Source organism: Capsicum annuum, chromosome 6 (assembly GCF_002878395.1).
Source record: "Capsicum annuum cultivar UCD-10X-F1 chromosome 6, UCD10Xv1.1, whole genome shotgun sequence".
Classification (NCBI taxonomy): Eukaryota; Viridiplantae; Streptophyta; class Magnoliopsida; order Solanales; family Solanaceae; genus Capsicum; species Capsicum annuum.
The window spans coordinates 226,834,848-226,857,762 of NC_061116.1; the positions used below are offsets into that span (position 1 = coordinate 226,834,848).

At 33.5% G+C, this 22,915-nt stretch overlaps 2 protein-coding genes across 4 annotated transcripts; both read left to right on the forward strand.

The window, feature by feature from the left end:
• Positions 1-3,367: 3,367 nt before the first annotated feature.
• On the forward strand, positions 3,368-11,283 carry LOC107874554 (ent-copalyl diphosphate synthase 5). The gene is made up of 15 exons (XM_016721318.2): positions 3,368-3,559; positions 3,995-4,075; positions 4,167-4,258; positions 5,004-5,316; positions 5,994-6,177; positions 6,612-6,826; positions 6,925-7,045; positions 7,233-7,345; positions 7,876-8,102; positions 8,199-8,314; positions 9,115-9,213; positions 9,547-9,807; positions 9,996-10,107; positions 10,234-10,437; positions 10,829-11,283. Exons 1-15 carry the CDS (start codon positions 3,466-3,468, stop codon positions 11,066-11,068), a joined length of 2,472 nt encoding a protein of 823 aa, XP_016576804.1. The 5' UTR covers positions 3,368-3,465; the 3' UTR covers positions 11,069-11,283.
• Positions 11,284-16,550: 5,267 nt separating this feature from the next.
• Positions 16,551-22,037, forward strand: LOC107875265 (F-box protein At4g02760). 3 transcript variants are annotated; one of them, XM_016721903.2, is made up of 13 exons: positions 16,551-17,045; positions 17,851-18,026; positions 18,531-18,731; positions 18,894-19,004; positions 19,753-19,838; positions 19,924-20,045; positions 20,433-20,449; positions 20,588-20,663; positions 20,766-20,828; positions 20,938-21,002; positions 21,086-21,160; positions 21,249-21,507; positions 21,633-22,037. In XM_016721903.2, exons 1-12 carry the CDS (start codon positions 16,671-16,673, stop codon positions 21,451-21,453), a joined length of 1,572 nt encoding a protein of 523 aa, XP_016577389.2. In that variant the 5' UTR covers positions 16,551-16,670; the 3' UTR covers positions 21,454-21,507; positions 21,633-22,037. The 3 variants fall into 3 exon arrangements, with proteins under 3 accessions (XP_016577389.2, XP_016577387.2, XP_016577388.2); XM_016721901.2 differs by having other exon boundaries at positions 16,555-17,045; positions 20,433-20,497; XM_016721902.2 differs by having other exon boundaries at positions 16,556-17,045; positions 20,433-20,497; positions 21,273-21,507.
• The last annotated feature ends 878 nt before the right edge of the window (positions 22,038-22,915 follow it).

The following is a 22,915-nucleotide window of genomic DNA, read 5'->3' on the forward strand; positions in this document are numbered from 1 at the left end:
CTCAACATTAAGATCAGATGTTTAGAGTTTAGGTTGAAAATCATTGGTATAAAATTTTAAACTTATTTGATGACTGACACTTTGAAATCTGAAAAAAGTAATATCCTCTTCGTTCAAGTATATGTGCGACGATGTTTGATTGATCCAAAATTGTTTTAAAAAGAAAAAAAAATGAATTTTATAGTTTAAAATGAGTTATAAATATTTTGTGGGACTATAAATTGAGGGTGTAAAATGAAAAGTTTAAATATATTATATAAATTGGGGAGGAAAAATACTTAATTTTTTTTTAGTCTATATTGCTAACTGTGAGCAGTTCTAAAAGTGTGATCTAATATGGCTAATAATAACGTAACTTGATAGTTATTAGTATGTCTCAAAAACTCAGCGTTAAAAATATCATTAATCACTTCAAAATTTTTCTAATTGTTTTATTAATTCTAATTGTTGCACTTGAACCCCTCTATGAAGCTTCCAATTCCCAATATTACTGCTGCTACTTCTTTCTTAAACTTCTTCTTCTGTGTTCTCTTATTCTCTAAACCAGCTACATGTAACTAATAACTAGCTAGTATCAATTCTTGATGATTCTTATAATTTTTTAGATATTAATATTAATTTTTCAATTAAAAAATTAGCTCTCTTGGATAATAAATTTTGAGGATTGAAACGTGAAATTTAAAAATCTATATGTTTTTGAGGTGCGATTTTTGTAATTTCAAGTTATGTTTGAACGCGAATTTTAAAATATAAATTTTTGTGACTGAAAATTTCAAAGAAAAAAATAACTGGCACAGCCCCAGTTTTGAAAACTTGAAAATATTTTTAAAATAGATTTCTAAAATTGGATCAAATTTAATGACCAAATATATGTGTAAAGATATATTTTTCAAAATTTATTCTAAAATCTATGTTTGAAGATTAAGTTTTCAAAATCTAATGAAAAAATTACTCCAAATTTTACTCTCAAAACCATAAGGTAGGAAAAAAATTTGGATACACATTTAAACAATACCTATTGTGTTTGAAGTTTTGAATTGGATGCACGTTGAAACAATTACCAATTATTTTGATTTTTGAGGTTTTGAATTGGATGGACATTGAAACTAATCACCCAATTACAATCACTTCAAAATTTTGTGCACCTCACATTTTAACTACTTCATGATTCAATTTTTTAATTTTTATCCTTTATTTTTACTTGTCATATTTTAATATATCGCATATACTCATTAAGAAAATAATAATTGATATAGTGACAATAATAATTGATATACTGACTTATCATATTATCTCTATTAATTGATATTTAATAATAGATATTGAAAAATAATTTAAAGAATAAGTAATTAATGTTAAGAATACTATTTTTCTTTTTTTTGATTAGTCAAAAATAACAATTAAAAATAAAATTTAAATTTAAAACGTAGTGACAAGTTATCCAACACACAGAGGGTAAGTGATATTTTAGCTTTGACACATCTCATAAAAACCTCATTCCTAGAAAACTACTTCCTCCATTCGTTTTTACTTGTCACAAATTTTTTAAGTGTACTTCTACTTTTAGTTACCATCTTTGACATATCAAGAAAAATCAACTTTTTTTTTTTATTTGATCCTTAGTATTAATTATTTTTCTTTAAATTAATTTCAACACACAATGTAAATATCATTTAATAGGAATTATATAGTAAAATGATCATATTATTAATTATTTTTCTTAATGAATTTGCGAAGTCAAATTATGGCAAGTAAAGACAAACCAAATGAGTATTACTATTAGTTTTTTGGGTTATGTAAAGTTTCCTTTTATGAAAGAATGGTGACAGTGAAAGAAAACCAATAATATTTTCTAAATTATTTAAAACATCAAACACTAAAACACTATTTGCTTAATTGAAGTATTTGAAACACCAAGACTAAAATGTCACTTATTTAGAATTGAGGAAGTAATTCTCAATGTGAAAAACGTTTAGCAATTTCCACTTTTAATTTGCTCATTAGGATAGCTATTAAGGCTAGTAAAATGTATTATAAATTTTTTGATGATATTTATGTTCTTACTTATTATAGAACTGAGGGAGTAATTCTCAATGTGAAAAACGTTTAGCAATTTCCACTTTTAATTTCCTCATTAGGATAGCTATTAAGGCTAGTAAAATGTATTATAAATTCTCGATGACTCTTATTTCTTACTTATTATAAGACTATATTAAAATTTCTCAACAAAAAATTAGATCTCATTGGTCATAAAATATTGACATTGAATTTTAAAATTGTATTGGGACAAGTATTTTATTTGATAAAAATATAAAATGTTGTAAATGAAAGTGTCAAAAACTCCAATACTGATCTGAGCTAATTTAGAAAATTTTAAAATATTTGAATATCAAATTCCAAAATTTGATTGAGATTTTAGTTAAACAAAATGAAAATATAGTCATTTTTATTCAAATAAATTTAAAAATTAAAATTTTAAAATCTACTCTCAAAAACTAATCAAACAAGCTATTAACTCTCCATGTGAAAAACTTTTGGCAATTGCCAAATTTTTCCTCATTAGGATAGCCATTAAGGCTAATAAAATGCATTACCAAATCCTCGATGATTCTTACATTCTTAAGACATTATATTAAATTTTCAATTAAAAATAGCTCTCATTAGGTAATAAATTTTGAGGTCAAAAATTAAAAATTTGAATTTTAAGATTGTATCTAGACATACATCTTACATCAAAAAAGTTTAAAATTTTATGTGTGAAAGTTTTCAAAAACTCCAAAATGATCTTTGCCAATTTTTGGAAAATTAAATATTTGAAGATTTAAATCTTAGCCAATTTTGAAAATTCAATAATATTTGAAGATCACATTTTTAAAATCTAATTAAATTTTTAGTCAAACAAATAAAAATTTGATCAAATTTTTAGTCAAATAAATTATAGAAAGTAAAATCTTAAAAAGTTTCAAAAACTCCGAAGTGATCTTTGCCAATTTTGAAAATTTAATAATATTTACAGATTAAATTTTAGATCTTAGCCAATTTTTAAAAGTTAATAATATTTGAAGATCAATTTTTTAAAATCTGATTAAATTTTTTGTCAAACAAATAAAAATCTAGTCAATTTTATTGATCAAACAAATTATAGAAAGTAAAATTTTAAAATCTACTCTCCAAATTTACACATAACCATAAAGCATGAGAAGAAAAAAAGGTAGGCTCATTATTTCATGAATTTTTGGGTTTGATCCTATTGTACCTATTTGCGGTATCTCTTGGCAAGTCATTTCTGTCTTCTTTCTTTTCCTCTCCCTCCCTATATATATCACACTAATTCTTCTATCTCTTCTTCATTCTCATATCAAACAAAATATCATCATTACTTCTTTTTAATTTTTTATAACTATATACTATATAGTAGTGATCATATTTTTTTTGGATAAACAAGGAAGATTAAAAAAACTAAACATGTCAATCTCAGCTTCTTATCTAAGATTTAGCCTGACTGCTCACTATGAACGTCCTTCTTCTCCAGCAAATCAACATCCCAACTTCTTTAAAAGTAAGCTCTCCCTTTCTTTCTTCTTAAATTCTCTATCAAGCGATTCATCTATCTCTCTAGATATAGATATAGATATGTACCAAAGAAGAATAATTTATTTTATATATATAATATAATTTTACAACGAAATGCAGCTCTTTAATTAGTACTTTAGTTATTCGATTCCCCTACCCCTCCTAGTTTCATTTTTCTCTACCAAAAAAAATTAGATTAATTCAAGATAGTGTTTGTCCATAGATTTTGATTAAATATATCTTTGATCATTAAAATTTGATCAATTTTTTAAAATTCTAATCTTCAAATATTTTCAAATTCACAAAAATATTAAAAAGTTTCAAGTAAAATGCATGTCCAATTTTTAGTAGCAAATCAGCCTTTGATGCATGTTACATGTTGATTTCTATGGATGTTTTAATGAACGATTTTTTCTTACAGGCAACAGATCTTCCGGAGAGTTACATGCTGATTTCAATTCAAATTTGCAATGTAATGCAGTTTCTAGGCCTCGTACAAAAGGTGCTATATATAGTATTTCAATTTTCATGCTTTATAAAAAATTAGTAAAGTTATAAACTTATGAATTGATCAAGGGTATCATAAAATGCAGAATACAAAGAAGTACTGCATAATGGTTCATTGCCGGTTATCAAGTGGGACGACATCGTGGAGGAAGTGGACATGGAAACACAAACACTTGAGGTTGTTCTTAAGCCAAAAATAGAAATAAAATATATATATTTCTTCTTACTTATTAGATGTCCATATTTATTATTTACTATTTATTTATAATGAGATAGTTCATCATTTTATATCGATTTTTTTTTGGTTTCCCATTTGGTGTCCGGTACTCACATTAGAGCCCGACTAATCCGGATTCGCGCCGGGTAGGGCCCCATTCGGGGGGTAGCACTCCCAAAAGAGTTTTTTCCATACCCAGGGTCGAACCCTCGACCTCTGGTTAAGGGTGGAGCAGCCCCATCCCCATTCGGGGGTAGCACTTCCAACAAAGTTTTCTCCATACCTAGGATCGAACCCTCAACCTCTGGTTAAGGGTGCTCACCACAACCCATGTTGGTCATCTTATATCTATCTTATATCCTTGTTACTAGAGTATTACAGTATACTTATAATGATTAGAGGTGACTTAGTAAAATATCATTTTATTTTGCTTCGTAAAAGATATGTCAAGACAAAACTAGACGGTTGAATTACCATTCTTCTCTATAGGATTTTTTGAAATGTATATTGTTACAATTTAACTTTAAATTTATGATTTATAGTCATATAAATATTTGTAACTTATTTGATATCATAAATATCAAAAGTCGTTTTGTAAGTAGCTAATCAATTAACATCATATAATTGAGATAGAGAAAATAATAATTGAGTTATTGTGATTTTAACTTTTGTTGTTGACATGTTCATGTATGTGTGTATGTAAAAGGTGTACCATCCATTATCAAATAAAATCATAAAGGAGCATATCGATGGTGTTCGATCGATGCTGCGATCGATGGAGGAGGGAGAAATAAGTGTATCGGCTTATGACACAGCATGGGTTGGTCTAGTGAAAGACTTGAAGGGAAGTGAAAATCCTCAATTCCCTTCAAGTCTTGAATGGATTGCCAATAATCAATTGCCTGATGGTTCATGGGGTGACAGTGACATCTTTTTGGTTTATGATCGTATTATCAATACATTGGCCTGTGTTATTGCCTTGAAGTCATGGAATTTGCATCCTGACAAGTCCCTACTTGGTAAGACTCAGATTTATGTACATATATAAAGTTTTTCAGTTTTTAAATTTTCTATGTGAACTATCGCTCAATAGTTAAACAAAGCCCACCTAAACATTTAGTTCTATTTTTTTTGGAGGGGGGGGGGGGGGGGGGGGGGTTAATAAGGATAGTAAATATTATATTAGCATCATAACATAAAAATACAGAGAGGCGTTTCGTAGCACAACTACCATAATATCTGCACTTGGTGCAATATTTACAGACCATCCATGAGGTATTGAAACAGAACTAACAGAAATATTTACATAAGCACTAGGTGGTAAAACTCCCACAGTTTTAACACATCTAGTAACATAGTCTCCTCACTTGTCAGCTTCCAAAAAGTTCATTATGTCCTGAGGAAGCGATCAAAAAGTAGTAGCAGTATCCGTGACTGAGGTACTAGTAGATAGATTGGAAGGTAGTGCAATAGAGGTAGTGCATTTAGGTCTGTTTTTGTTGACAAACATTCTATATTTAGTGTGCATTTCATTTCTGTTGCGTATCTTAATATGACCGAGCTCGCAAACAATTTAAGAAACGAAGGAAAAGTTTTTAATTTGTATGATCTTAAACATGCCACAAAGATGGTGAAATTAAAGAGTTTTGATATAATTACGATTCGGTAACAATTACGTTTCTTTTTTTGGATATAGGAATATCGTTTATGAGAGAGAATTTGAGTAAGCTTGGTGATGAAAATGCAGAGCACATGCCTATAGGCTTTGAAGTGGCATTTCCTTCACTCATTGAGATTGCTAAAAAACTAGGCATAGATATTCCTTATGATTCTCCAGTCTTGCAAGACATCTATGCCAGAAGACAATTAAAGCTCACAAGGTAACCAATCACCAACTAGCTAGCTACTTAGCGACCTGTTTTTTTCTTTCATTCGGGGTCGATTATTTGTATTGAAACATGACTAAATCCTAATTGAGGTATGATGACTTCGTATTCAGAGTTCGAATATGTTTTAAAGCTACTGTAGGCATGTAACGATCTTTTTCTTTTCCTCCAATCAAATAAAGTTGTATAAACTGAGACGAAGAGAGTATTAGTTACAAGAAAAAACAGTTCATAAACTTGAATTGCTCAGTCATTATTATGTTTCATGCTTCTCATCATGATGAATAACTATTAAAGAAAACATATCTAATCTTCTTTCGATTTGAGTAGGGTACTTTTTGTATACAAAAGTTGAAAGACTTTTACTTTCCTTGTATGGTGATGTGAGTAATGACTAATGATAGCGTGTGCGTGCAAATATAAAATAGGATACCAAAGGACATAATGCACAAAGTGCCCACAACTTTACTCCACAGTTTGGAAGGAATGCCAGATTTGGACTGGCAAAAGCTACTTCAATTTCAGTGCACTGATGGATCTTTACTCTTCTCTCCATCTTCCACTGCCTTTGCACTTATGCAGACTCATGATCATAATTGCCTCAATTATCTCACTAATGCTGTCGAAAAATTCAACGGCGGAGGTATATATATATATATATACATACATTTTAATTGATCATGTTAACTGAATATTTATAAACTTGTCACACTGACTTACAAATTTACTTTTAACATCCAGTTCCAAATGTGTATCCCGTGGACTTATTTGAGCATATTTGGATCGTTGATCGATTACAAAGACTTGGAATATCTCGTTATTTTAAGGCAGAAATTGAAGAGTGCATTGAATACGTAAACAGGTACTAAACTATATATTATATTGTGTACTTTTAATCAAGTTGAGGAATTTGTGGACTATGATAGTTTATCGTTTCCACTAAGTAGGAATCCCACTTTTTATTTTTATTTTTGGTTTCTAGTGCTAGTAGAGTACAGTATTATTTTATATATTCTGACTGTGGAATAAAATATGTTTTTGTTTTTTAGATACTGGACAAATATAGGAATCTGCTGGGCTAGAAATTCCCCAATTCAAGATATTGATGACACGGCCATGGCTTTTAGACTTTTGCGATTGCATGGCTACGTGGTTTCTGCTGGTTAGTCATTTTCCACTCCACTACAATATGTTAACATAAGTAAAAGAATTCATATATAAGTATATTTTACTCAATTATAACAAGGTTTGCTCCATTTTTTGTTACCCAATTACCAAGAGTCCGAAAAGTTTTCTTTAAATCAAGATTTCTTTTCATATGTTTTTAAATTTTTTAATTATTACTTATTATAATTTATAATATTATTTACTTACGTAGTTTTTAAATTAAAAAGTGAAGATTTTCGATTTGAATTCACAACGAAAATTTGACAATTTAACCCTCGTATCTCGAAAGTTGTCCTCAGCCGAAGGTCTATCAAAAGTAACCTTTTTACTTCAGGACTGGGGTAATGATATAATCTGCGTGTACTGTATCCTTACCAGACCCCACATGGACTATGTTGTTGTTGTAATCCCGAAAGTTGGTCCCAGAGTATACTGGTTTCATTTTAATGGAATATTCTTCTCTTTATCGTACACAAAACAAAATGCTATTGTACTCATACTTAATGTACTTGTTTATTTTGTCAGATGTATTCAAACATTTTGAGAGTGGGGGTGAATTTTTCTGCTTCGTGGGACAATCGAACCAGGCAGTGACAGGAATGTATAATCTTTACAGGGCATCTCAGTTAATGTTTCCAGGAGAGAAAATATTTGAACATGCAAAAATATTCACCTCTAATTTTCTTCGAGAAAAACGAGCTCAAAATCAATTGCTAGACAAGTGGATCATCACAAAAGATTTACCTGGAGAGGTACATACATATGAATAGCAGTTGGACTAATATCATTAGTTTTATTTTCTCACTAAAAATAATTACTATACCTTTATATTTTAATTTTTTTTACAGGTGGGATATGCATTAGATGTACCATGGTATGCTAGCTTGCCCAGACTAGAAACAAGGTTCTTTCTAGAACAATATGGTGGTGAAGACGATGTATGGATTGGCAAAACTTTGTATAGGTAAGTTTAACAGGAGTACTTTTTCTTGCCAAATCACACAATAACGTAACCTTTTTCCATGATGGTTAATAGAAAGAATTTAAGTTTTTTTTCGCAAATATTTAGATCGTCAGGTCATTTAGAAAGTAGTTGCAAGTGAACATAATTTATATCTTGTGTAATTAAGACTTTATGTTGTAGACTTTTTTAAACAGTCATTGTATAGTCTTTATATACTTTTGCAATAAAGAGACGTCGCATGATAAAATAAACAAAAGAGGTTTGTTGTTTTCTTAAAGGGTGCTAGCTTGTGTGGATATATTATAGTAGTAATAAGTAATTGGAACCCCACATACTTGCCAAAAGACGGCACACACACACACACCCCTTTTGTCTGCCTCTCTGTTTGTTTGGTTTCTTTTCTACTGCTATGAAATTAAATGAACACTCATCAATCATTGATTTCTCATTCTTGAATATATATTCAAGAAATGCTACAAAACTAAAACGGCTACAATTAAATACATTCAAAAATTTAGCCTGAAAAATGTTGGGATCCTACAAAGATATTATAAGGACAAATGGGAAAAATCAAGATTCTTGTTTTCAATAATTAAAAAAGTAACCCATGTTAATAAGTTATTATGACGCTAAACATTCGACACACACGTGCTTTGTCAGTCTTCATTGCACCTCCACGTTAGCCATAAATAATAGCCACAAATCATTTTGACCTATGGAATTTAATGTTTCTGATTTATTTAATTAATTTTCTAGTACTTATTTGTTTTAAATTTTCAACTGATTATGATCTGATACAGGATGCCATTGGTTAACAATAATCGATATCTGGAGCTAGCAAAATCGGATTATAACAATTGCCAAGCTTTGCACCAGTTCGAGTGGAGAAGAATTCTCAAGTAAGTTGCGAATTTTATATGATAGTAATTAATAACAAAGTCATAATAGCCATTTTATTTACTTATCACATTAAAGTAACTTTAGATTTACCCGCTACAAAAAGAAAATCACTACACTTTACCCATTGTCGTCCCATTGTAATAGTGGATCCACGTAACTATTGTTTGTTACATTGATTAAAGTAACTAAACTTTACATAATATAACCATTTATTAGTGTGCGTAACATAAACATAAACTCTCGCAAAAAAGTTACTCCGTATTAAACTTCAAAGTAAGTTGTAACGTAGTTAGTTTAAGAAATTTTGAAATGATGAACTTCCATGCATGCAGGTGGTACGAAGAATGTGGGCTGGGAGAATTTGGAGTAACAGAAAGTAGCTTGCTGGTGACGTACTATTTAGTTAGTGCAAGCATATTTGAGGCAGAAAGGTCCAAAGAGAGGATGGCTTGGGTCAAAACCGCAGCTCTTATGGACTGTGTGACATGTTATTTTGACAACAAACAATTTTTTGAGCAACACAAGACTGCTTTTATTCACGAATTCACACATTCTTCTAGCAGCACTACTCATCTACACTACCTCAATTCAAGGTAATCTCTATTTCCGTTCCTTCTGTTTCTATTTGTTTGGCTTGATTTGGAGTATGATCGCTAAACTATTAACTAATGTTCGATGTGAGAAGCTAGACTTGCCTAACTTTGTTTGTGTGAGCCGTAAAGTGAATAAAAAATCATTTTTAGATAGTGCACAAAATTTAACTAATGACAATGTCATGCAGGTATAATAATGAAGAGAGGCTGGTCGGAATTATTCTGGGAACCCTAAATCAGCTCTCACTGGCTGCCTTGCTGAGCCATGGCAGAGACATACATCACAACCTGCATCATGCTGTAAGTATATTCTATATGATTGATTAGTTGTACGTAGTTATGTATGTATTAGTTATTTTTTCTCAATTCTACATAAATTAATAAATAAATTAATCCATGACGTTTGCATATTTTCTACGTCTATAGTGGGAAAAGTGGCTGCTTACGTTGGGAGAAGGATTTGATGGAGTTATTGAGGGAGAAGGAGCTGCTGAACTCATAATTCATACGTTGAATTCATGCACAGGTCGATTGGTATCGGATGAAATACTGTCCAATCCAAGTTACCAAAGGCTAATGGAAATTACCAATAGAGTTTGTCACCAACTTCGTCTCTTTCACCTCGACAAGGTTAGCCACTTCTTTTTATTTTATGCTAGTGATATTTTTTCTCCCTCTGTTTTAAAAGAAGGAATTTCTTTTATATATTTATATAATTTTCATTCACTTTTGTATATATATTAGATGCTAAGTATTAACTTATAAGTCATAAGTTAGTACTACCCTACTTTTGACTTATTTTAACACTTTTTAACTTAAAAATAAGTGCTTAAAAGCACTATTTAACTTTTTCAAATACCGTCAAAACTAAAAAAGTGTTTAAAAATAAAAAACATCTAAAAATAAGTCCTTTTTTTTTTTTTCTTTTTTCTCTTCCTGAACAAATTCCAAAGAGATAAATATGGCATTTGCCTAATACTAACAACCAGATATTGTTGTGGTGTAATTGTTTATATTTCAGGGACAAAATGAAGACAACCAAAGGAGTGAAAAGCAGCTGGGAATGTTGTTGACGTTTAGTGAGGAAATAGAATCTGACATGCAACAACTGACAGAGCTCGTGCTATCTCAATCAGATTTGGATGCCAATATCAAGCCTACTTTTCTTGCTGTAGCCAAAAGTTTTTACTACAGAACTCATTGTGATACAAGAACCATCAATTTGCACATAGCCAAAGTGCTCTTTGAAAAAGTAGTTTAGTTATTTCTGTCAGATGTACATTCCTTCATTATAATCAGGGGTATGTAATCCAGAAAACAGATAGAGTTAGAATAGACCCCTTGTGGTCATTAGAAACAGCACACAGCGAGAGCTTTTTAGTGCATTAGATTTTTTTTTCAGAATATGAATGGAATAGAAAAAGATTGAAGTTCGAAGAAATTGTTTTAATAGAAAAGTAGTTGAAATTCTTCAAGTTTAATAACTGCTCTAATATACTATCTATAGTTATCGTATGGCGTTTGCGTTTGCGCTTGCGCTTGACTAATAATATAATAGAAAGCAAAGGAACTTAATTAATTATGATCTTATAAATCTCAAAAGGGAAGAATGTAGGAGGTTTGATGAATATATTTCCATAGTGGATAAATTTGAAAGAGTTGTAGATCTAGCACATTATGGGTGTGTTTGAAATCGAGGAAAATATTTTTTTTATGAGAAATGTGAAATGTAAAAATAATTCCTCTCCTCTACAGGAGGAAGCTGATAAACAAAAGTTTTCCCGAAGATCAAAACATGAAGGGCCTTTTGCAAATGCAGATGGGAGGAGCAGTATGAGTGAAACTGGAAAATCTCAATTGACAGCAAATCATTTGGTCTGCAGAAAAAAGGGAAGGGAGTTTTGTTAGATTCAAAGGACCAACAGGTAAGAAAGACTTCTTCTCTCCATTTATTTATTTTTTGATTGACTTATTTCTTGGTGTTGTGGAATATACGGAACAAGGGAAAAGTGGTGTTAGTCGTGTGACTATGTGTGGGTGTGGAGTGGGGTTTGGGAGCGAGGAAACATGAAAGGCTTGCACTTTTTCACTTTTCTATCCCTTTTTTAATTTTTATATCATGATGTTATTATGTGCACACATCAATTTTGTATAAATGGGTGGGTCACTGAGATGGATCTATGATTTTAATAAGTTATCCTAGCACCAGGGGTGGCTTTACAGTGTCGGGTATGGGTTTCCAGGATTTTTTTTCTGGATAGTGCATTTATTTAGAAAAATACATTACACTTATGTAGTATTTACATGTCGAATTCAGTATCAAAACAACTGAATGGTTCCGTGGCAGAAAGGAACACACTGAATCTCTGCTCTTATAATTGGCGAGGGTTCAAAACCCCTTGCACTCAACGTGTTTTTTGTTGGAAAAAACACCACATTGCAGGCCCTTATACTGTGTTATAAGTCCCCTTGCCAGGTTCTTCACTATTCTTCCTCATTTTTTAGATTTTTTGTTTTTTTTTTATTGGTCCTGTTGCTCACCGAGGACATGACCCTAGATAGGAAGGTCTGGAGGGCGCGAATTTTGGCAGAGGATTAGGGCCAGTTTGGGTCGCTAGTGTAGGGAATTACTTGGTGGGGGTTTTATTCCTGTTATGATTCCGCCTTCCGTGTTCCATGTTTTATTACGAATCTGTGTGCTTTCCTCTGCTTTCCTCTGTTTTATATTACTTATGGGTGCCGTATTTATGTTATGTAATCTGCTTCTGTGCTTTACTATGTGTTTGTGTGGTATCTCGTGTGGTATCTCGTGTCTTGAGCCGGGGGTTTATCGGAAACAGCCTTTCTACTTCATCAGAGGTAGAGGTATGGACTGCGTACATCTTACCCCCCCCAGACCCCACTAGGTGGGAATACACTGGGTTTGTGTGGCTAAAGTAAAAAGGAAAATTTAAAACTAAATAATTATAGTAAAGTGACATTATTCATTAGGGACTGAACTGAAATCGAGAGTAGAGGAAACAATATTTACTTAAGCGGTATAAATCTTGATACACGAGATGGTATATATCTAGAATCAATGTCGGAGTCAGAATTTTTAACTTGGGGGTTCAAAATAAAAAAACATAGGCACACGAACTAGTCGAAGGAGGTTCAACATCAATTATATATACATAAAAAAAAAATTCACTATATAGAAATAGTATAATTTTCCCTAATCACAAGGTGGCTCCGCCACTGTCTAGAACGTGGGATATCTAGTTTGGAGTGAGCGAAAGAAACTTGCTTCTGACACATACTTCTTTCATTTCAATTTATGTGACAGTTTCTGATTAGACACGTAATTGGAACCGAGACGAAGTACTATCTAGGCAGTATACTGACATGTTTTTGAGGCAGAAAGAAGAGTGGATGGCTTGGCTTGGGTCTAAACGGCAGCTCTTATGGACTGTGTGGCATGTTATTTTTGGCAGCAAACAAATATTTGCTCAACACAAGAAGATTGCCTTTATTTACGAATTCACTGGCTGCCTGCATGGCTGCATCCTTGTTTCAACTAAAATAGCAGAGTCTTACTAGCTATAATTAATAAATTGAATATTTTAGGAAATTTTATGTTAGATCTTTTTTTTTTAATAACTAATCATACAACTGATCATTTTTTTCAAGAAAAACGGCAGCAGAAACAGTTTTCTTGATTGGAAGTCGAAGTAGTATAGTGGAAAAGGATCTTAACGTATCTAATCTAAGGTCGAGTCAAAAGAGCACATAGGTAATAGGATAATAGATATCTTAAATTTGCCTGATATTCAAACCAGATGATGTCGTCCAGTATGTATACAGCTCATTGTGATGCAACAACCATCAGTTTTCACACAACTAAAGTGTTAAAGAATTCGTGCCCTACTTATTATCTTATTTTCACCTAATTATTACCTATTGATGGAATGGGTTGCCTGACGTGTTTCACTGACGTATTCCAAGGAAGCAGTAAAACAGAAAGTAAAGAACACAATGATTTTTACGTGGAAAACACCCGGCTCAAAAGGTGTAAAAAACCACGACCTGTACCTCTACAGGATTTAACCCCAACTTCACTAAATAACTCTGAGTCTCAATAACGACTGATTACAAAACTCTTGTAACCAACAAATAGGAATTATAAGCTCTAATTCCTTTGACTCAACAACTAGGAATTATAAACTCTAATTCTTAACTACACACACCTCCCAAGGTATGCGGTCCCAAAGTCTCTGAGTTTTCCCCAACTCGAAGACTATCTCCTAATTCAGTTTATAACACACTGAAATTAATATTACATCAATAGCTCAAACACAATGAACAACTCTAAAAATCAAAGCTAAAACTCTTAGCTGGATTCTATACTTAGGACCAGGTTCTTCAATGTGTTTCTTCAGTGATTGAGTAGCACTTCGTGAAGTCAATCTGTCGATTGTGCTTTTCTGCTTTCTAAGTGCTTGAAATGTTCTGATTAATGCATCTTCTATTTAAGCATAGCTCTTTAAAGAGTCATTCTTTATTTCAAACTCCTCCTTTAATTATAACTCTCATTGCATAGAGTTCTACTTCAAGTGAGACTTTTTCGTCAATTCCAACTCTTGTTTCCTTAGTGTTGTAGTAAAACTCCAACTCTTTTAAATCAACACATGTTTATTTATCAGAATCTTTCTCCTCCTACACATAGGACTCTTTAAGATATACTCAGAAGTGAAACTTTCTTCACATAGGACTCATTTTTCCACTCAAATTGTTTTCCCTTATCATTAAGTGTTTGAATCAAATTCAACTTGTTATATTCCCCACATGATCAGTAGCTTGAGTATATCAGAATTAGGCTTGTTTATTCGTTCTTGTCTTTAAGCAATCTTGTCTGCATCTATCAGTGAAACTGAAAATCTGTTTTCCTATGCGTGGACCAACTCAAGTAACATGTTTCATTTATGTGTCAGTTTTTCAATCATCAAAATTACATAGTACCCAACATAAAGTGTATTTTGTATTTTGATTATTCGTGTCATGTATATCCTTCTTTATATAATAGGGTTATTATGTTTAAGAAAATGATAAAAATTGACAATGAATGGAAAGAAAATTAAACATTAAAAAAACAAAAGCATTTTTCAAATGATGTTTTCCACCACATCCATATGAAAGAGACACTATGTATGTTTTGTCTTGTTTTGCCAAAAAAGATACAAGTCTTATGATGTGGCTGGTAAAAGAGCTTGTTGCTCTTGCCTTGCCTATATATATATATATATATATTTCTAGCCTAACATACACATATATACTGCAAGCTAAATATTCGATGGACAATAATTATATATGGCAGGCATAGCGTGAATAAAAGATATCGCATCAACAAAAAGATGAGAATATAATGGAGATATGAAAACATTGAGATATTGTTTCCCATTTGGGACGAGCAAGAGCCAAATAGAAAAGACACATGCATATCAAATTCCTTTTTACCTACTTCGACCTGCATCATAATATGCCCCGATTATATTACTTACTCCCACGATCAAATTTTTAAAAATTGACCCTTAAAATTTGACAAGTGTAGCATAAGTTGGACCAATTAATTAATAGGTTGAATCAATAAATTGATACCCTACAGTTGATTGTGTAAAGAAATTTTTATATTATTAATATAATTTCATCGTTACGTAATGAAATGAAAAAAATTTCCATTCTAAAGTAGCCTACTTTTCTTGTATATGTGATAGGTAGTAGATAACGACGAAAAACGATATAATCTATTCAAACATTATATTCATCAAAATAAAACTAGATACAATACAACATAATACAATAACAACCATCCAAGCTGAGTGTGACAGTGACTGTCAGAGGTTTATTACAATGCCAACAAAAATAACGTTGTGTATCATAGTTTGGCCCCATTTTTGGTTTAAAAAAGCTTTTAAATACATTTTTCTTAAATCAAACCGACGTATTTCTATAAAACAATACCTTGAGGTGGTCTTTCATGCATATGTTATCCAAAATTAATGTATCATAAACAAATGCAAGAAAACATTTTTTTTTTCATAAATTATTGTCAAAAATAATTTGCTCAAAAATTAAATTAAAGTCACATCCAATCGGCAATGGTAAGGTAGCCCAAAAAGGGATTGGGCCGAAATATTGATTGGTGGAGAACAGCACTGTGGGCTATCTATGATGGAAAGGTTTGGGGCCACCAGGCCCAAAATTAGGAAAATTACATGAAAAGGCCGAGGTGAATGGATGTGATCAATCCTGAACTCTTGTTCTGAGACCTAAGAAAGCCGAAAGCCAACCTACAAGGCGTAGGTGGTACCTATAGCCCCGTAGCTACTGCTAAACTAAATCCGAGAATCAAAATGACGATAACGGTCTAACACTCTCTGAGAAGAACCATGAGGATCCTGATCTGAACTAAAAGGGCCTCATCCAGAGTGTCCATCCTCGAATGCCCTTTTAACTAGATCTCATCTGATATTTATGTTGAGTAAGTATACACACATGCGATATGCGTTACATCTACATAATAATTTGATTTCGCTTGAGATTAATATAGATATTATGGCGTATAATAATCACATCAATTATGAGACGAACATAAATGGTTATTAAAGTGTAAGGGCATGCAAAGTCCCACTGACGCTGAGTAATTAATTACTACAAAGTTATTCCATCGCCACAATTCCACAATATACATTTCGTGTGCATGCGATTCACATTCCACGTCAGCATATTCTACGTCACACGTGTCGCCATATTATTCTAAATTAGGAATTTCATACTTGTTTCACCAATCCACTTTCCGGGTCCCACTCTCTCACTCTCCACTTCGCATGGAAACTCTCCTTCTCCACCGCTCGTCACCGGCGGCGGTGGCGGCGATACCTAACCCGAACCCGAAACGTCCCTGCTGCTCCTCCGCTTCCGGCCTAAACCCTAGTTTCACCACCAGTTCGAACACTTCCAAATCAAATATCGATGTCGACGTGCTATTGGAATCGTTTCTCGGCCTCTCTGAATCGTCCATTGACCTATCCTTCGATCGAATTCTCAGTTTCAAAGCTTCCTATTCGGAGCAGGATGATGTGATAGACCGCGCACTTCAATTAGGATCTGCACTTGTTGAAGCAGGCAGACGATCGGCTCGCAAGCGCGCTTCCATGCATAACGGCGTCGTTTGGGCACTTCCTTCCGATCTAACTATAAAAGTTAGGCTCAATTTATTTATATCCTTAATTGTTACAAATCTTATACGGCTTATGCTCGTCTTTGCTTGTTTTTTTCTTCCTGATGTTCCTAAATTTTGTTCTCTAATTTGTTTCTGTTTTATTGTTATTAGTAATTGATTTTGTTGCTGCTTGGTTTTTCTTAATTCTCTTGTTTTGAGGCTGATTATAAGTTTTAAATGTGTATAGTTTGCGTGTTTACTTCAGCTTATTTCGTGTGTGTATAGAATTATCCTAATAGACGAATTATTTGAGAGCTGTTTGGTTTCAGTAGTTGGTGACTTGGTGTGTACATGTAATCGTGTAAATTGTTCATATAGTTCTGTAGTATCGGTGAGTATGATCGCTCTTGTTTGGTCTCTATACTCTACTACCTACGCAAGTCCCTAATCCTAGTGCAAGAATTGGATGCTTTTGTAACGTGCTTTAGTTTCATTGTTTGAAATTTGAGGTCTATATTGTTGATAAATGCACTCAGATGTGTGGTTATGCTTGATATTTTTCTATAAATGAGTTCATATAGAGTTGAATGCATATAACGTAGTATGGGATTGAAGCATGGTTGTTGTAGTTGCTTGAAATTTCTCTGTATTCGCGGAATTACCAATACTTGTTTATTATTGTGCATATACATATTCAAGCATATGTTTACAATGAATTGGTGATGAATATTGTTGATGGTAATGTGTTGGATATTCTGGATTGTCGTGTATTGTTTTATGGATGGAAGCAATCTATGGTTATGAAAATAATAGTATTATGTTTTGGTGGCTAATCTTTTGTACAGGTGTTCTCATTACTTGACACACAAAGTTTGTGTTATGCTGCGGCCGCATGTTCCTTTTTCCAAAATTGTGCCGCGGACCCTGCATGCTACGTTGATATTGACTTGATCACAGTGGTTCCGAGAGTCAATAATGCTGTTGTGGCAACAATGGTTCAGCGTGCTGGAAAAGTGCCTCAGTAAGAGACACTGTGCTTTCATTCTCAAAAAATGGAGAGTCCCCATGCATCATAAACTTCAGTCTTTTTCCTTTTCTTTTTTCTTGCGTACAATAAACCGTTGTGGTTCGTCCCTTCCCCAAACCTTGCGCATAGCAGGAGCTTTAGCACATTGGGCTGCCCCTTTTTTATTTCTTTTGGTTTCTTAAAGACTAATCTCGTTATAGCCCTGAACAAGAATAGTGAATTGAATATACTGAAAAATACTGTTTTCACTTTAGCAGTACAGAGTAGACTCATGGATACATGTGGATTTAGGTCTTACACGTGAAAATGTACCATGAGAGAGTTAGTAAAGGATGGTAATTATCTTATTTTTGGTGGATCTTTCAAAGAACATTCTTTTTGAATGCAAGAAGTGTAAAACTCTAGATGCTATTCATCTTGACCTCAGGAGGCTATTATACATACGAGAATAAATTGGTCTTTGCACTGGTGTACAAACACTGACTTTACCGAGTGCAGGTCTCTTAAGCTGGGCTGTGTACCTGGGCCGCTTGCTTCATCATCGGGTTCGTCTCAACCATTGGTAAATTGTATAAGGAAATCTACAGATACTGCACGGTTCTCATGGAATGATAAGAGGTCCAGGCAGGGGAAAGAGTCTTCTATTCTTACACGGTCTTGCCTGGCACCTCTGAGTGCTAATGGTGAAAGTACTCCAGGGTATTACTCCATACTTGGGAAATCGGTGTTGTGTGATTTTATATATTGATTTCTGTGTATTATATATTGGTAAATACTACTCAAGTTAATATCTGGTGATTTCTGTTTAATAACGAGCTGCGATGATAAGTGTTTCTTTACTTTGCTTTCTTGCAAATTAAGGGCTTGCTTGAGAAGGTTGCACCTGTACAATATTGAAAGACTGGATAGTACTTCACTTACTGCTGCATTGTCAGCTTGTCCATCTCTGCTTGATCTGGAAATTGTTGGCCTGTAAGTTTTGCAGTTGGTGTTTTTTCCTGTCATTTTCTTATTATTTCAGAATTGCTTTACATACTGCTGAAAAGTAAGCAGAAGTCCCATGGATTTGGTGGCTTCATGTTTGATTGTTGTTTTCTAAATCACATTGGCAGGCGAAAAGACATACATGAACAGGTTCTTGTTGGGAATTTCATTTGTATTATTAATTAGCCGTGATATGCATTTGAAGTTTAATAATAGGTGGCAGCATTAGTTCTCTTTTTGTGGCGTTGATGGGAACAGCAAAAGTATAGGGCACATATTTTCAGTGTGTGTTGTCATTCTTGTGAACTGCACTGAGCCAAGTGATTTCAGTACTTTGCCTGAAACACCAAAAGTTTATGTCACATGTTTCCAGTTTGTGTTTTTCAAACTTGCCAACAGTCTATTCCTAGTAATTGAAATACTTCGTCTGAGAGTCATTGGTTTGTTCAAGTAAAACGCATGCTACTCTCTTTACCCCCACCCCCACCCCACCCAAAAAAAAAACAGTACTTTTTAGTTCCTTCTATCACATCTCATTTATTTTACTTGATCATTTACTCTTAATTCTTTGACAACAATATGAATAGTACCGCTGAGCCAATAAGAACAGAGTTTGTTTTATTCAAAGTTCTAGTACGATATTTATTCTTCTATGTGAGCATATGGCTGCATTTCTGTCCTGTCTCCAGTTTCAATATCGCAGTTTTAACAGCAATTTTTTTTGTTAATCTGATAGTAATGTGGAGTCAAGGCAGACACTGGAATCTATAAGTACATTTTGTCCCCTGATTGAGCGTATATTCTTTGAATCGTCAAAAACAGGTGCTTCTCATCTTTCTCTGTCGTTTGTTTTGCTTTCTCAATATCTTTTCAACGAAGTATTTTCTCATTCCATATGTGTATTCAGGTCGAGACGACAGTTTGAAATTGCCGACATGCAATGATCTTGTGAACAACTGTCCTCACCTATCTTCATTGTCCCTAAGGGGATTTAGGTTGCATGACTACAAAGCTCGCGTACTCATTAAGGTCTGTTTTTCTAGAATGAAGCTTTCTGAAAATTGGTCCTTTATTGTCTTTTCATTAGCATTGCGAATAATTGTTTGAGTTTGGATGCCGTCCAATTTGAATTGCTAGCAATCATGCGGTGTGTAGCCATGTCTTAGTTTGCAACTTGAGGTTAGTGGGATGAAATCTATCTAAAAGAAATTTTGAAAATGCAATGCTGTTAGCCATCTTATGCCTGATGATGTTGTTCACAGTGGAATTTAAATGTTTAGATTTATAATTTATCAGGTTACTTAAGGAAAATTTCTCAATTTAGAGCAGTTTGTTAATCATGTTTCGGGCAGCTACTGTGGTTTCTTTCAAAGGGAACCTCATTGTGCAATCCTTTTGTTTTGTTTATTTTTGTAGGGATTTCGTAAATTGAGGTACATTGACTTTTCAACATCCTATTCGATTACTGGTGCTTTTCTCAAGTAGGTTTCTCATTAGGGCCTCTGTCTCAGAAAAGTTCCTTTATGAACTTTTTCAGCACTACTTTTATTCTAATAGCATTGATATTGCAGGAATCTAGGAGGAGGCAGTGCAAGTGGGAGCTTACTTCAGGTATTGATTCTGAGGGATTGCATGCATTTGAAAGAAGTAAGTTCTTTCGCACTAGCATTCTCCTTTCCCACTTTTGGTTCGAATTGAAAAGGGTAAGTAAATCAAGGAAGAAATTTGTCTAACTTATGTGCACTGTAGGTGGAAGTAGCAAGGTTCTTAGAAGCAGTGCTTGCAGGGGATTTTGGGCATCTAAATTATCTTGTATGCACAAATTTCTGCTCATAACAGTCTTATCAAGAATTTTGCACCATCTGTTTGACTGTTTCTCCTGTTTCCTTATTGATTTTTCACTTGAACTGCTTTCACACAGGATATATCTAATCGAGAGGGCCTGGTATCTGAAGGTGACCGGAATCATCGATGCTATAGCCCTAGGTAATACACTTCTAGCTTAACTTTTTTTCTAACATTATTAAGAAGATAAGACATTTGACTTTCTGTTTGTGTGTGCCAAGCAGTTTTATTCCTGTTGCGCGATTGTTGGACGAAAGGCCCAATTTATGTGTTCTAGCAGAGTTTCCGTTGGAAGGCAGGTTAGTTTGTTCTTCCACTACCCGAGCATGTAATTAAGTGGTGATCCACCTGTGCCACTAATTTGTTTCCGTTATCAACTGTTCACAGCTTTAATGATATTGAATTTGACAGCGGTGATATGGATAGTGAAATGAACTTGCCATCACACTTGATTATGAGTACATCTGATAGCTCTGCTTCATTCATGAGTATATCTGAGAGCAGTTATAGTAGTGATCCAAGTAGTGGCAGCGATGATAGTTCATCCGGGTATGACGAAAGTTCAGATGATGTGGACCACGTTTCCATCTGAGATAGGAATGCCCTTTCACAAGTGTTGATTGCACGACATCCGTGTTATTTTTTGGTATTTAGTGCCTCTCTCTCTCGCTTCTTTTTCCTTCCCCTGTTACAAATCCCCCCCAACCACCACCACACACACACACACACACTCTATTTCTGATGCTACTCTGGGTTGATTCTTGGTTTCAGAATTGTTCATGGGGAGAGTATGCTGTAGTATAGCATCTGCTGGCACAGTTTAACATGGGATGATAGTGGAGTCAAATTGAGATCGAACTCACACTCTCACATCGCCTCTTCTTTACCTGCCTCGTAAGGTTGCCGGGAATTGCTTTACTGAAGGGATGCAGTCTCAAATTATTTGCTAGATAGAACGAGGATAGTTTTTTCTTCTCTTTCCCTTGTGAGCAGTCTGTTTCGAGTCTCTGATGTGGTGAATTCATTTATCAGCTGTATACTGCTGATCAATTTTTGCTTGGGATCTGCTTACAATGTGGTATAATTCGTGCTATTAACTGAAATGCTGTTACCTGATAATCGACAACTTAGCGCACATATAATAATTCCTTTTTAAGTGGTGACTGTTTTACGCCATTTTTCTGTACTACTTGTTTTACTAGGATGGTGGGTCCAAAGTACGCGCCTAATGGCCTAGGCTTGGACTGGTCGAAATAAGAATATATTTATCTATGGTTCATTTAGTTGCATGAGACTTGGATTAGTTATAGATAGCTCAAGTCAAATCATAAACTTCATCGAAAGGCATAAACATTTGTTAGCTCAAGTCACGATCCAAAAAACTCTTTCCAAAAGGTATAAAAGCTCGTTTGCTTAGTTCGTTCTCTCTATCAATCTGCCTACATGCGCATAAAACAAATATCAAAATAAAAAGGTCTTGGTTTGGTGACTCGATTACTATTGTTCCAAGTGAACTTTCGTGCATCGTAGATTATATGAATTGGTTTTCAAATAATTTAAGAAAATATTGCAGAAGAACTATGGCTCATTTTGTTTTCGTTTCATCAAAATTTACAACTGCCTAATGAACCTCGTTGATATTTCTATACCACAAGCTTCTTGAACCTCGAGAAGCAGTTTTGCAAGGGATTTTTGTTCTTTTAACTTTTCACTAAAGGTATTATATTATCTAATTTTTTCTGAAGGTATGATAGATCAATTTTTTATTCTCTCCAATGGAAAAGTTTGAGGGTAATCATCACACCCTACTTCAACTATACTCACTTGGAAAATATCACTGCCTCCTTAAAAATCTCATTTCGTACGCTCACCAAATTATTTAAATGATGCCCCAAAGTTCGAATTAACTCCATTAAATACACAAAAATATGACCAAAGTTCTCGCACAAAAGTTGTAAAGGGACATTTTTCTCTTTGGTAAAAGCCTCTCTCATTTGTGATTACACATCCCTTGTATTCTGCTTTTGATTTTTACAAAAGGAAAAAGAATTCAC

What these genes read in the sequence shown, in the direction of transcription:
- LOC107874554 (XM_016721318.2), top strand. Translation starts at nt 3,466, where the DNA reads ATGTCAATCTCAGCTTCTTATCTAAGATTTAGCCTGACTGCTCACTAT. An exon ending in ACATCCCAACTTCTTTAAAA is followed by an intron (nt 3,560 to 3,994) that starts GTAAGCTCTCCC and finishes TTTTTCTTACAG; the next exon opens with GCAACAGATCTTCCGGAGAG. An exon ending in TCCTGACAAGTCCCTACTTG is followed by an intron (nt 5,317 to 5,993) that starts GTAAGACTCAGA and finishes TTTTGGATATAG; the next exon opens with GAATATCGTTTATGAGAGAG.
- LOC107875265 (XM_016721901.2), top strand. Translation starts at nt 16,671, where the DNA reads ATGGAAACTCTCCTTCTCCACCGCTCGTCACCGGCGGCGGTGGCGGCG. An exon ending in AATGGTGAAAGTACTCCAGG is followed by an intron (nt 18,732 to 18,893) that starts GTATTACTCCAT and finishes TTGCAAATTAAG; the next exon opens with GGCTTGCTTGAGAAGGTTGC. An exon ending in CTTTGAATCGTCAAAAACAG is followed by an intron (nt 19,839 to 19,923) that starts GTGCTTCTCATC and finishes ATGTGTATTCAG; the next exon opens with GTCGAGACGACAGTTTGAAA.